The 15,078-nt window shown below is 39.9% G+C and overlaps 1 protein-coding gene across 10 annotated transcripts in view; it reads right to left on the bottom strand.

Moving 5' to 3' along the window:
• LOC111329102 (delta-like protein 1) overlaps window positions 1-15,078 on the bottom strand; it is a 39,373-nt gene that overhangs the window by 7,943 nt on the left and 16,352 nt on the right. For 8 of the 10 annotated variants that reach the window (XM_022933708.2, XM_022933711.2, XM_022933706.2 and 5 more), the window contains exons 3-14: window positions 13,639-13,917; window positions 12,111-12,150; window positions 8,415-8,678; window positions 6,028-6,085; window positions 4,594-4,724; window positions 4,366-4,485; window positions 4,015-4,064; window positions 3,164-3,533; window positions 2,979-3,008; window positions 2,318-2,660; window positions 1,238-1,398; window positions 1-444 (exon numbers count right to left, since the gene is read on the bottom strand). The exon at window positions 1-444 is cut by the window's left edge and continues 1,653 nt beyond it. In XM_022933708.2, coding sequence (XP_022789443.1) covers window positions 1,260-1,398; window positions 2,318-2,660; window positions 2,979-3,008; window positions 3,164-3,533; window positions 4,015-4,064; window positions 4,366-4,485; window positions 4,594-4,724; window positions 6,028-6,085; window positions 8,415-8,678; window positions 12,111-12,150; window positions 13,639-13,917 — 1,824 coding nt within the window. In that variant the 3' untranslated portion in view covers window positions 1-444; window positions 1,238-1,259. The remainder of the gene's footprint in view (window positions 445-1,237; window positions 1,399-2,317; window positions 2,661-2,978; window positions 3,009-3,163; window positions 3,534-4,014; window positions 4,065-4,365; window positions 4,486-4,593; window positions 4,725-6,027; window positions 6,086-8,414; window positions 8,679-12,110; window positions 12,151-13,638; window positions 13,918-15,078) is intronic. The other 2 variants (XR_015988486.1, XM_088724500.1) reach the window with 1 other exon arrangement.

The following is a 15,078-nucleotide window of genomic DNA, read 5'->3' on the forward strand; positions in this document are numbered from 1 at the left end:
CAATAGAGGCTTGTCTGCTTAGTTCTATGGATAGGGCCCTCCAGCACAGCCCCCTAAAATAGCCCTTCGGATAGGGCCCTGGAGCGCAGCACAAGAAACTCTTCTGTTTTTTTGTTTTTTTTTTTTTTATATATACTAAAGTAACTTTTCATGACGAATTTTTTTTCCTGAATTGGATGAGCTTCACTCGCCATTGAGAGGAATTGATTGGCTGGTTTCATATCTCCTGGATATTGAAGTCCTTTTTATACGTAACAACTCGTTTACTTATTCTGCACAGTTTTTCTCATCTCATTTGTAACCGTTTTTTTCCTGAAAGCAGATGACTCTAAGTAGATCATTCAAGTCATCACGTGACCTGATGACTGCTGTCCACGTGACTGTTGCTTCTGGAGGCTGACATCACGTGATTTGAACGTGTCTTGCTCTGTTGGCCGAGTGAGCCTAAAAATATGACATAATTGATAAAATATTATGTCAGCCATGATAGTTCAGAGTAGATCCATAGCGATTAGAAGGCTTTTTTGGCAAAATTTTTCCATAAATTTTTGACACTCGACTGCGGGCGATAATTCCAAATTTTCCCTCGCTGACCTCCTATGGTTATGACAGATACAGATATCAGTTACGAGTACCGACACTATCTCCCGTGAAAAGAAAAAAAAAAAAAAAAGGAGGCGATACCATTAGCATGAGGAGATAAAATCTGCTTATAAAAGCTGACAGGCGATTTCCGGTTTACTGTAGAGGTTCAAACCAAATATTCAATAACAGAAATAAATTGAAATAAAATCTTATTCATCCGACGTGTTGTTTTGACTCAATGTCCGGCAGAGGAACAAATGCCGCCTCTTTTTCTAGTTAATTTGTTATTCTACCGCGAAAAAGTTCAATTTAATTTTACTGATGTAAGAAAAAGAAAAACTCTTTATTTTAAAGTATAATCGCTACGTTGATACACCAGGTTACCATGCCGAGAGTGCTATCCTAAAATGTAAAAAGAAAAAAAGAACTCGTAGACCTTTCCGAGCTGCTATCAAATCACTGGTTCAAATACTTTCAGGTGACCCCGGAAGTTCTGTTCTCTCTCACGTGCAATCTTAAAAGGTTATGTTAGAGTAATACCAGGATGGGGTTAATACGACTTTTATCTGCTTGAGTCTTGCAAGTGAGGATTAGTAGAAGGAGTCTTAAGCATGCAGCAAGCGGTAATTAACATGCAACATAAACAATTTACCTGTTATGTTAAATAATTTAAATTAGATTTCCAACTCCACTTCCTGCCAAAATCCTTGATCAAAGCAACGATTAGGTAGATATAACTCGTCCAGAGTATGACGTTCTCTTGTCGAAGATCGCGCCGTTGTTGTCTTTATATCTGATAATTCCAATGACTCCCTGAAAGAAATGGTCACAGCAAGCTTTATCAATGACCTTGTCTTGCTGAATGCGCATGAGCTATGTGCACAACGTGAACTGACGAGTGGTATTGTTAACTCAGTGTCTGGATAGTGTAAAAACAATTCCATGTTTGAAAAACGTGCGTCATCTAAAAAATTTGTCTCTAATTTTTCGAGTACTTCACATCACGTCCGTTTTAATCTTCTTCATCTTAAGCCATTCTAGTGCTTTCCTGGTTTACTATAACCTCCTTTGTGTTTCGTTATATTTCGTTTTGTTTTGTTTTCTTTTTATCATGCCGAGCTAATAAAGAAATTAAATACGGCGCAAAAAACGACTCAAAGATGCTGCTCTTTAGTTCTTCGTTAGCTAGCCTTGCAAGGCCTGACAGAACACTAAAGTTTTAGTCTTGCCACGCAGTCTCTTTCTCTCGTGTGATCTTCACATTCCATAGATCCGCGCATTCTACATTTTGACTCTTTGTTTCCTTTCTTGAACAAAAACAATTGAGTGCGAATGAGAGATACGACTTTATTTTCAGGATCTTGTCAACCTCCTTTTTGCAAGCTCCGCATTGCACTTGTGAATACACGCGAGAAACAAATCCACGCGCGCATACCATTGGGTCGCGAATAATAGGATGTTGTTTTCTAATCAGTCTAACACTTGTGTGAGGTGTGATTAATTATCAGCTTAGCTTTAAATGCCTGCCTCTCTTGCTTCCAGAAAAACCGTTATCACATGCACAACGATAAGCCAAAATAGAGAAGCAAAAATTAGTGGATCTCTAGATAAGTACACATGAATGGATCACTGAAGCTTCCAGAGCACGAACGACATTGTGGTGTTCTATTAATGGAAAACTGGCACAAAATGAAGAAAGGTAACCATGATTGCATCATGGAAAGACTCTCACCCGGCAATTTCTTTAGATTCTGTTCCTTTTGAAAGCTTTTCCTCTGTAATGGTGTCTTGTGTTTTATTTGTATTCTTTTCGTTTCGTTTCGAGGCCACAAAGTTTCTAATTATTTCAGGATTGCCTGATCTTGCGCTCGCACAATGTTTAGGATCAGGGTCCTCAATGTCTATTTGTTTTGGATTAGCATGAGAATGCACTCCCTCAACTTGTCCAGCGGCGTCCTGCGACGCACGCTTGTACTTTCTCCAGAATCTCCAGGCGACGCAACCAACGAATAAAGCGAGAAACACAAGCACACAGGCGACAATCACAATTATCATGGTTGTCCGGTCTACGGCACCTGAAGAGAAAGGTTAGGAGGAAAAAAATGACCATCAGTTTGAAACTTCTGTAGAAAAATATTGAGACATGCCCCTTTCGTCTACAAATATCCTCGCTTTCACCTCCCTTGAAGCCAAGGGTAAAACCTCTCTGTGAATAATTTTTTACTGTCTGAGAATAAAATAAAATTTTCACATCAAAGAACTGGACTTGCCGTCGTTTGAAATGAATGCTTCGCATTGTTGATATCGCAAAATAGACCAACCCACGAAAAACAGGAAAAAGAGAAAGTAGATAGACATTTCATTGTATCATTAATGACAAAATGCCACCTCACCTTTTCCAGACTCCGAATTAAAGGATTCCCCTGCAAAAACAAACATTTTTCTTAATCGATTGCGAAAATAAAGAAAAACAAACAAACTTGTATGATCCAAGTTGGCGAACCAATAAAAACCTAAAAAAAAAAAAACACGTCACAGAAGTCAAACTACGGTTTGCACGAACACTTCGATACCTTACCTATCGTTCTGTTTGCTTGTGGTTCTGTCGTCGTCCCATCAAGGGATGCATTCCTTGTACTTTCTCGAGTGGTCTCCGAGACAGATCCGGGTGTAGTTTCTTGCGCAGTTTGAAGAGTAGTTTCCTCAGTGGTTTTTTGAGTATTTTTGACGTTTGCTTCAGGGCTCGTAGTAGTTGTAGGCGCCGAAGTCGTTGTTATGGACTGTTCGCACGCGCTTCCGGTATATCCCGACGAACAAACGCACGAGTAGCCACGGAGTCCATTGACGCACGTGCCACCATTTTTGCACGCGCCTGGCCCGCAGGTGGGGTAGCACCGCTTCCCGCTGAATCCGTCTGGGCACGAACAGTTGAAGTCCCCAATGAGATCCTAAGGGAACCAAATAAGAATTGTCACACGACATAAGTTAAAGTTCCGATCTCCTACAAACAAAAAGTTATAGTCTGCTATAAGTAACAGGTGGCTCTAAAAATTAAGCGCACACGAGGGACTACGTCATTCATTTCTATCACGATTATAGGACAGAGAACAATTCTGAATACCCAACCAGGAAAGGAAACCTTGGCCGTCATACTAAAGCTTCAACTCTTTACCAGTGGGCAACAGAGAACTTAAAATGCGAACTAGGTCATCACAGGGTCCGTATGTATCAAGTGTCCAGGACACTACTTGGATCGGGAATACCGAAGGAGTCAAAGGAATACATGTAGCGAGCGAGATTAAAAAGGAAAAAAAAAATTAAGAAAGTTCACCGTTTCTCTTGCCTTTTTTACGAAGGGGGTAGTTTCTGTTTCTAATAAGACTGACCAAGATGAGTTTAATCTATAGGACACATGACTCGTTCCCTTACCGTGCAAGTTCCTCCATTGTAGCATGGATTATTTGAACATTCATTTATTTCTGAGAATCAAGAGACAATACCAGCATATATTAATACTCAGAGGATATATCATAGATGATAAAAATCACTGCTTATCCCTTTGATCCCTATGAGGGATTAACATCTTATTTCTCCCTGGAGTATCACCGCTAAATCACATGTTAAGGTAACAAGAAGAAAGGAATTGATCACCAACTAAAGAAGTTCTTAATTGTTAAACAAATTCTTCTTCCTAACTACAATTTCTTGACACTTCTTTTGAGCTTTGCGAAGGAAGTATCACTATGCCCGTTCATCGCTGTTTAAATCCACAGAACTCACCTGTCTCGCACTTTTTTCCAGTGTAGCCCTTCTTGCAAGTACAGTGGTAAAGGTTTAGTCCACTATTTGAACATATTCCCCCGTTCTTGCAAGGTTGCTCGCGTGCGCATAATTCCAAATCTGAAAGAAAGGAAGATACAAGGAGGGGGCTTAAAACAGGATCGAAAACGGAAAAATGACAAAAGTCGAAATTAAAAGCAGGTTCTAACTGAAGCAAAACAAACTTACCGAGATCGCAGTCATTTCCGCCCCAGCCTTTAATACAATTACATTCCCAGGGTTTATTACAGGTGCCGTGAAGGCATCCCGGGTGCGTTTTACATTCTGTACAATTTTGTCCTTGCCAACCAATCTGACAACTGAACAGAAACGACTAAAGTTAGCTCACAAAGGTTGACTATCATACAAGGTAGTGACTCGATGACCTTCAAATGGGAGCCCCCGAGTGGTAGAGCACGAACACGAAAGTTGAGATGACCCTTTCACTGCCAAGATCTCAATAGTCATTCTCCTTACTGTCTGCCATACAATTCTTATGGTATAAATTTGGAGAATTCAGTATTGGATCAACTAGTAATCTCCTAAATGACATTTTTCTTTATTCTCGTCTCTTGGCTGTTTTACATTGTAACGATATGGCGAGAAAGAATTCTGCCTTGGTCACCCACGGGAGTAAAAGGGTTCGGCTCTAAGAAAGGCCCCTTCTCTGAGGTTGGTAAATTAAAGGGGGGTTCAAGATCACGTTTCACGCAAAATAAATTGGTCCTTTCACAATACTCCTTTCTACAGTTGTGGGCTTGGTGGACAAGCCTTTGAACTGGAGTGAGGCTAAGGGTGACCTTGTTATGATAGAGATGTTACTGGTTTTCAAATGCAAATTTCTTTGTTATCATGCTAAGTAGATACAGGTCTCTATCACAACAGGGTCACCCTTAGCCTCACTCCTGTTCAAAGGCTTGGCCACCAAGCCCACAACTGTAAAAGGGACTATTCACGGTCATTGTTAATTACTTTCGAAACTACAACCAAAATCACGGTTCACGACGAATTAAATACTTCTTTCTTATTTCACGGAGAATTATTTTGGAAAATCACCGTTCACGGCTACTAATGAAATCACGATTCACGGGAAAAGCACAGGCCATTTCACGTTTCACGAGAAAAAAATAGGCCATTCACGAATCACGAAAATACCCTTTACCAGCCTCTTCTCTGAATTTTAACTCTTGAACCCTTAGAGTAATAAGTATCTAATTTCTTCCAACAGTGTTACCCCTGATAGAAACATTGAGGTCATACAACACCAACAACCAGCAGTAAAAACTAAGGGAAGTTGAGTCGCGTTCTTTCGATTCTCTTTTAAGCAAAGGAAGAAAGTTGCCATAAAGAAAAACAACAAAACAAAACACAAAAACTTAATAGTCCGCTAGAAAAAAAAAAAAAGGAAAAATATGAAAGGAAAGTTGACGCAAAAATTAAAAGAATTGGTCAGCAATGGAGAAAATTTAAACCGATAGGGAATGCTGTGTATAGAATGTGTTCGAAATCTTTTTTTTTTCCCTTTTTTTTTTTTTTTTCAAAGATACGGATCTTTGATATTGATACGCCAATTCCGAGTGTACCTTGACAAAAGTTTAACTTAGAATGGAAGTGAAATCTCACCTGCAACTGTTAGGATGTGGGCAGGTAGCGTGGGTGAGGTCGCATCCCGGACAAACAGCTAAAAAACAAAAACAAAGCGAAATTTTCATCAAAATGGGGTAAAATGAATATCAATGGAGGGTCTTTCTGGCAAATCTTGAAATGTTTCGATAATATTAGACATGATGGAGAAACCAAGAGGACGTACATGGGAAGGAATGAGGTAAAAGAAAATATATGAATATATAAAATAGAGGTGTAGTTCCTGCATACTAAATATGGTATAAGACAGAGTTACGGAGCCTCTTTGGGGCAGAAACGATCATCGACCGGTTTCAAGTCACAAGCAAGTTTTAAGCAGATTTCACTCCCGAACTTAAGTTCGTGTTCGAGGTCGGAATGGACCGACCATTTCCGAAGACATACACGATTACGATAGCCCGAGGTGGACCTAACGCAAAACCACGAGCCGCCTAACGCAAGAGCACGAGCCGCCTTACGTTTGTTGTCAATGTCCTCGCGTGTAAGTCCCCCTTCGCTCTGGTCACGCACTCCCAGTTCCAACGAGGAGAAAGAAAAGAAGACAAAAAAAAAGACCCCTGGTGCTAAACGCTAAACAAATTGAAGTTGTTCAAAAGGCTTTGTTCAAGGGTAATACTTCACGAAGGGAGCTCTGTCCTGGCAGATGACGCCAAACAGCTGGAGTGCCCCCTTACAGGGCCCAGCGTGACAAACTGCAAGCACGCACTAATAGTAATAATTCAACAATAAACAAAACGATTGCCGTGCTCTCTTCAACACAAAGTGATCATCAGAGGTGACCTCAAACAATACAAAGTCGGCAGAAATCCACAAATATTGTTAATTTTACGGTCTGTTGCGAACAAATGTTTGTCTTGATCGCGAGGATACAGATGGCTGAACACCGTGAGAGCGCATACTAATAAGGGTTCTCAGGTGAGTTGAACACGTCTGGCAAAAAAAATTTCCCACAGTTTGAAACTGCAAAACAAGTGTCGAAGCTTGGAAATTTTTTTTTTCACACGGTCTTTGAAGATGACTCGTTGGCCTGGAAATTTCTACCTTGGAGAATTTACTGCTAGCATGTATAATCATGTATCGTGTATAATTTACTGCTATCACATCGTGTATAATTTACTGCTATCATATCATCTTTATATGCTCATATGGAGTTGAGCCCTTTCTTGTTCGTCTATAATCCATGTTTAAGAATGAAAGATACTCATGTATAGAGGTGCAACCATAAACAAACGATATGCTAACGGATTTACTAAACGGAAGCGAGCCAACGACTGCACGTCATGATAATTTTATTGTGCAGCTTGGATTGGGATGCCTTTACTTTTTTTCGTGTGTAATATCAAACCTTAAGTAAACCTTCTGTCATAGAAACCAGTCAAAACATGCAGAGCTTTTGACAGCTTCGGGCATAAGTTTCTGGAGTTCGGAATGTGGAGTCCTTGACAAAAACTGCGCATGACTTCCACTTACTCGAGTAGAAGAAGGAGGGATTAGAGAACACTGAATGACAATTTTACTATGATCTAAGTGGAAATTTTCCAGCAGTCCAAGGGCTGTATATGACAATAACAGCCGATAACTTCTATTTCATTTGCTTCTTTAGCAAGGTGCCAATCTTATTAAAAATAATCAAAACAGGAAAGAAAAGTCGACTTTTCGGATTAAGTCCTAATATGTGAGCATTGAACTAAAAATCACGATGTACTCAATGTTTGGTCTTGAGAAGGAATTTCCATCTTATATAAGTCAAGGGTTGGCTTCATGACATGACCTCCATTTTACGATGGCATACTGTAATTCAGAAGAACACATAGCTATATGTATTCTGTAAAACTTGACAACGGCAACCAGTAAATCTTGCGTGCAAGGTAAATAAATTCCACAGCTTTTGGAGAGAGCCTAGGGAAATTAGCTCGGGAAAGATAAGCTCCCATTAGGAACAGTTTTAACAAAATCGTAATATAAACTACGCCATCTGTTGGACCTCCTGGATTTTCTTAAGGTCCTTAGTAACTGAATCTTCCTGAGATTTCACGCGACCCTCATTACTTGTATGTTTTTCTTTTTTGCGAAAAGCAAATTTTTAGTTTGGACTAACTCAATGAGGAGATCAAATCTGTAATTCAACGACGACAGACTACTGTACATTGTCATCTGTCCATTTCTTTCCAAGTGCCTTTCCTCTCGATAGAGATAAGATCTCTATGTAAACGACGACGTTTCTTTATCGCAAGTTTTTGCGACAAAAATAAAAAAAGTCCCTTCCTTAACACACTATTCTCTTATCACTGGACTTAAATTGAAAACAGAAGGCAAAACCAAACAATTAAAGGGGTCAAAGAGAACAAAAGAGCAGCATCATTTACCTGTATCACAGTAGCGTCCAGACCATCCCGGGTTGCAAACTTTAGTCCCATTGCTGTCGCACGAGTAGTGCCCAAGGTCATCATTGCGCGGTACACAACGTTTTCTGCAGGAGTCTCCGTAATAATACTGTTGGCATTTCACGCGGTAAGAGAAAGTTGCATTTGCCACTACTCCTACATGGCTTTTGTTGTTCCATTGTAGCCCAGGTAGCAGGGACTTCCTTGTGACCACACCTTGCTCGATTAAAACTGAAGAGTTTGGACCTGAAAGAAAAGAGTAACACAGTGATTTATGTCAGGTACAAAAGTGTAACTTCACAGCCAACCAGGTGGTACAGTGATTACTTCAAAGGGAAAAGTGGCTGGCATCACCACACTAGAAACTAACGAATAAGAAATCGACGCCAATAACCGTGAACAGCGCTACCAGTGATTGGAAAGCGCTGGGAATTGTCCTTGCGCGTGACTGGGTGAAACAGTTGATTCTGGTTTGAAACTGGATTGGTTCATTTAAACGAAAAAAACAAAAAAAAAATAGACGCATTGAAAGGCAAAAGCTCTTTAATCAAGACATAGTTTGCTTCGAGCAAACTTGGAAACCAATGTCATGAGTGGTAGCAATAACATATACTCGTAACATAGAGAGCTTGATTCAATTATGCCATGATGAGGAGGGTGCTACCACGTCGGTGAGAAAACGGATGATGATCATGCGAAAACAAGACTGGGATCGCCTTTTATTGTTCGTATGTTTTCAATTAGGAGAGGAAATTCTAGACTGCAGTATCACGTATCCTTTTTATTTTGATATATTTCTTGGGGAAGAGCGACCGCTGGCACCGCCAGAGAGACACCAGACCGACTTGAACATCGAGGGGCAGTTTACGGACGGGAAGTCGAAAAGACAATTTGTACTTGTCAAGCACGTTTGGCATGGTGCAGAAATTTTCCAATTGTGAGAGAGAGCCTCTGGCCTGATTCCACTGATTTCGTTTTCAATCAACCGATGTCGTTTCCAATCTAAAATGAATGACCACCCAACTAAATCCAGTTGGGGATTAAGGAAAGGTACCTGTTTACAAAGCCGTCTGCCCTTCGTAGAATTAGCGAAATCAGATTCAATCTAAAACATATTATCGCATTTGCAACGATTAATTATAGCGACCGAGTAAGCATGTAAGCAGAATACGGAACCCAAACATTCATGAATCATTGGAAACCTCAGAGTTGTTCAAACAATTTGCAAAGCAATGGGCGTGATGTTTGTCTGTCTTGCAGCTGAATAAACAAACTCATACCAGGATCCCTAGGCCATGACACATGTTGCTATAGATTTTACCAATTCGGAATACAAACACAAACAGCTGGGTGCAGTCTGCGATTTTCTATCTACAAAGAAACATCAGAGTTCGCAGCAATCAAATCGCGAAAATTTTCTTCATGTCTGTGTTTCATGATGTAGTGAAAACAATCGCATCTATTTGTACTTCCTCTACGAGGAAGATAGAAACTTCTGTACAATGTAGGCAGCTTTTCAAAGTGTCACTTTTTTCCAGTTCAAGTTTCTTTTTACTCGTACAGCAAACCTTGGTTCTCTTGGAGGGGAAGCCATCAATACGTTTATGTTGCGAGCTAACTTACACAGTCAATTTAGCAGTAAACAAGTCAGACAGAATTGGATACATAAAGCAGTTTCAAACTAGAAACAAAGCCAACTCGGCTTCAAGAATAGCCAATGAGATACGCATTGATTACCAATGGCTGCATTAAAAAGTAAGAAGTATTTCCAATAGCTTGAAAATTGCGATGTTATAAATGCTTTCGTGACCGAGGAATTTGCCCTCAAACCGCTTAAAATCCTTAAACGTCATCAACAATTGGGAATTCTCCAAATGTCAAACGATTCATCAAAGGCAATTTTCTAACATTCGTGACACCTTTCTATGGAAGAAAATCATTACAAGGCATAAACTAAAAGCGTCAAAACAAGGATTAACTTCGTTTGAACGAGGGAGTTAAAGAGTTCTCGCGGCGCCAAAGAAGTAGAGAACCTTAACGACTCGCACTTGACACCCTCCTGTGATAGGCAATAAGCATAAGCGACATTTGAGGCTATCGAATTTACCTTTAACTGTCTCGTTTTGAGAAAACAACAAAATTAGAGCCAAGTTCTTGCCAGTCAGAAAAAAAGCTTTCATTTCTTAAATTTGTCTCTCCCTTAGTCGCAGACGGGAAACTGAGATAGTTCGCGACATCGAAACGCAACGAAAAGAGGACAAGACGAGAAAAGCTGAGAAGCTTAAAATGGTACAAAGATTTCTTTAAAAACAACAATGACTGCGGCGATTGAATGAAGGTTCCTAATTAGGTTTGCTGAAAAGAGGATGTAGTTTCTTTCGTGGAAATAAAATAAAGTAGAACGGACAGAAATAGAATTTTCAAATGTGTGGGCGGAAAACTTTGCACAAACAGAGAAAACAGATTTTTATTGTACAATGATGAGTATTATCATCTGAAGAATGAATGTGACCCTATTTTTTAAACTTCAGTCAACGCACTATTGGAGAAAAGGAGACAGAAAACACAATGAATTTACTCTTTTGAAAAGGTTTGTCCAAACTAAAGCTTAACATTTAGTTGCAAGATAAGATAACTGAGGTAATAATGACGATTAATCTTATCGATGCAGTCTTACTGTTAGTCACTTCACACCTCAAACCAACAGCATTTTAGAGCGATGACGTTTAGTTAGTAGCAACCAAAGGTTAACATGGTTCCTTATCCTAACTTAGGCGCAGGCTTCTTTTTTTTGATTCAGTATCACCTCGTTGTTATCACGGCCTGACATGGTGTGATCATTCGAGTTTAAAGAGTTAAGAAGCCTTTGATAGAAAGCAGATAATCGAGACAGACTCAAGTAAGCTGATTAGAGCTTAGGACAGACGATATCGAGGAATGTTTTTCGCGTCAGGACAAGGGGTGTTTTGAGGGAAGGCCATTACATACTGATCAAGAACAATCTTGGGGGTAAAAAGTTCGCGTGTTTTGCGTGCGAGCAAAGTCAACACGGACTAAATTAGATAAACAAATAATCGCTGTGGGTATTTCCTTAATGTAAATGTTATTTTATCCTAAAGATGCATGATGTCAAGCACATCTTCACCAGAGTCAGCCTAGCCAAGAGTAAATTCCTTGTAGAAGGGAAGCCATTACGTCTCACCAATTTACACCGGAGAGTAATATTTGAACACATTTTTTTTTTTTGGGGGGGGGGGGGGCAATTCTAAGACCCACATTTTAACGTATTTATCTGTACATCTTTTAAAATAAATTGCATTCCAGCAATGGACAAGGCGGTTTATTTGACGTGCGGAATGATTTTGGAGGAGAAGCGCGAGATCCATAATAATTACACTAGTCATAAAATCTGAATCCTAGAGATAACCTCTCGCGTGCCGCTATGACCCTTTATTGTGGGACGCAAATTTATTTTAATCCTTGTCATCATCAAAACACCGTTTTTATATACGTTATCGCACTCTCCATCAGCTCTACAAGCGCAGATCATTAGCAGTACTGTGCGACGTGCGTGCATACCACAACTGTTTAATACTGAAACTCGAAAATTCAGCGAAGGCGTCGACATGCGTTCTTAAATGACTATCGAGATCGAAGAGACAAAGACAGTATCCTTACCTTGACGGTGTCTTGCCTCCACGAGTAAAGAGAATGACCCCTGTTGACGGAAAAAGGAAAAATGATGAATTTTATCTTCAAGAAAGATGTCTGAATAATTCTTATCCATAATGCGCGCGAAAAAAACATCAAGCGCGCGAAAAGGCATGAAGCGTGCGAGGCGCACGCGTGACATCCCGCAGGGATTGGTAGCAGTTAAGGCGATCAAATCCTGTCGTTTTTGATAACAAGCTTTAGAAGTCGGTTGTGTAAGAAGCTTTTAAAGGGCTTAACAGTAGAGTTATGGCACGTGCCCGCGCAATTAGCAATGAAACAACTACCATCACAATGCTGCTGGGAGCTTAAAGTATCACCACACGAGTTTAAGTTACTACTAAAGATTACTTATGATAGCAGAGTGAGCCGAAAGGCAACTCTGATCAAGAACGCTGCGATCGTCCACACTCGATCCACAAGCAATATGATTAGGTTTGTTAGTCATATTTCCTCCGCCAAATCAACAACGATCTATCCAGATCAGACAACGAAATGACCCAACATTTAACTATATTGGAAAAAAATAAAAATAGCCCAAATTATATTGGTACAAGTGACGAGTCGCTGCGTAGTAACGAAACTTGTACATTATTTTTCTCCCGAAAGACGTAACTCGTGCTAAAAAGCAGATGACCGTATATCAAGCTAAAAGTTAAAGATATCGTTGTAGAGGAACCCGATCCTATTTCATGCAACCATGTACGACCTATTGATACTCGAGAGCCCCATGCAACGAGTTCATTCGAATCTTTTTTTTTATTATTATTCACATCATTTCCGTTTCTTTGTCTATAAAACAAATCCAGCATCCTTCCGTTATTTTTCCAAATCGGAATTGTACATAATTGTTAAGAACTGTAATCTGATTTGTTTCACAGTAATGAAAGAGAAGCCATGCAAATCAGACTGCACCGGTGGTCTTAACTAGACGCTAGTCGCAATCAGTGTTTTTCATCGCCCCTTCTCGTTCATTGTCGCAGCCCTGGCTCTATTGTGACAACAACCCATATATAGCACTAAAACAACATGCACACATCTCGGTTCGTGAATGCGCAAATTTTTCATTTTTACTTTCTAAACTAGCATTAAACAATCAGAGAGTCGCACTGAATCGCTCATGAAACAAAACAAAAAAAAAATTAACAACAAAGAATTGACCTCAGGCTAGTTTTCATACTATTTAAAAATAGCGTGAGCCATTGAAACCGAAATTTCCCACACTTCAGATCGAAACCCTTCAATCTTTTCATTTTTTTTGGAACGGAAATTGGACTAAATATATTGTGTTGCACTAAATGGTGGGAACGGGCAAAGGACAATGAGCTCTCTGCCATGACTCCACAGATAAACATCTCATTAACTCACTGCCGTAATCTCGATCCGGATGGGTGTTGGAAAGTAAAGCAGCATGCGCGAAGGATATATTTTTAACCCGAACATCATAACATAGATAAAGTAAAGTTAGAACGTGTGTTAAGAGGTTTGTACTTACAGGCCATGACTGTAGTGTAGAAGGCCAGGGTATCTGCAACAGACTGTTTGACGGGATTACAAATGAACCATTTCCCAATACATCCGAAGTCTTCTGCCCAAACGGACACGAGGGCCCAGTGTGAGTAAGGGGCCGGAGACACACTTTAAAGAAGGTGCTGCAAGGAGAAGAACAGCTCCCTCCCGTCTCTTCACCAATACAACAAGTCTTCTGCCCGTTTCTGTTTCCGGGATTCGTGTAGTCCAAGAAACGGACTTCGAACATTCCCGTGGACCGAGTCTGTAGAGATGAAAAATTATGTGAGAATAAGCAAGAAATAAAGCTAGCAAGCTGCCTGGGCCACTGTTTTTTCTTTTTTCAGATAAAGTTGGTGAGGGTATGCTAACATTTTCGCCAGATTAGACCTTCCAGAGGACATGATCGAGGTCAAGTAGGGCTAAGTCATTAAGCCAACATGAAAGACATTAAAAATTTGCTGAAAAAATATGTGGATTTCTTTTGGGTTTCCAAGACTTATCATTTCTACCGTTAAATTTGAATTGCAAATCACAATCTGTCAAAAAAATAACAAACATTATCCCTTATAATTTTCACGATCCTAAATCGGATCTACAAGCGCCAGGCGGCGCATAAGGTTTCGATCTGTTAGCGATTCATCGCCAAGTCAAGATGGCTATTAAACAAACGTTTCGGGCTAGTTTCATCATGCAAAAAATTTTATCGTCTTTCTGCTTCTAAGGAAATAAGTGTTGATCGAAACACACAACCACCTTAGGAGAAAACAAAAACATCCATCAAAAGAAAACAAAAACAGAAAGCTTTTACACTAAAAGGAATTTTTTTTCCAAACCTACGAAGTAAGTCAATAATGAGTGGTAAGCTTGTCATATTAGACGTGTTCATTGACAACGTACAGAAAACTTTTTTTGTGATCACTTTCGATCCTGCATAGAATTTCCAATGCAACCAAGTTCATTTTCGCTATTCTGTTTATTTGTTCGTCTGGCTGGGTGACGTGGGGTTTTATTTCAATAAAATCTTAACTTCGAAAACAGGAAATTCCAAATTCAAACGACATATCCGCCAAATGGGAGCACTGCGTGTACGCCACGCGCGCTCGACCGCCGACACCGCGTGATCCGGTATTCCACATATTCGGTGGAGTACTTTTGAAGAGAAATCACTGCGTGAAGTTCGTTGAAAGTTCTTCAAGGGTTGCTTTACATTCGACCCGAGGAAGATCGCAAAGGAAATTTTAGTCTGTGTTTTTACAGCTCGAGACAGATAAAAATCTTGCTCGAAAAATGACTGAATTGCTTATAGGCGAGAAAGATAACTTGTAGTTTGTGATCTATTGATTTCCTGATGGGCTCATTAATTCATCCAAACAATCCGGGATTGACCACGATAAAGTCAAAATCGTCATTTAAAATTACATCT

This window comes from Stylophora pistillata, chromosome 6, assembly GCF_964205215.1.
Source record: "Stylophora pistillata chromosome 6, jaStyPist1.2, whole genome shotgun sequence".
NCBI classification, from domain to species: domain Eukaryota; kingdom Metazoa; phylum Cnidaria; class Anthozoa; order Scleractinia; family Pocilloporidae; genus Stylophora; species Stylophora pistillata.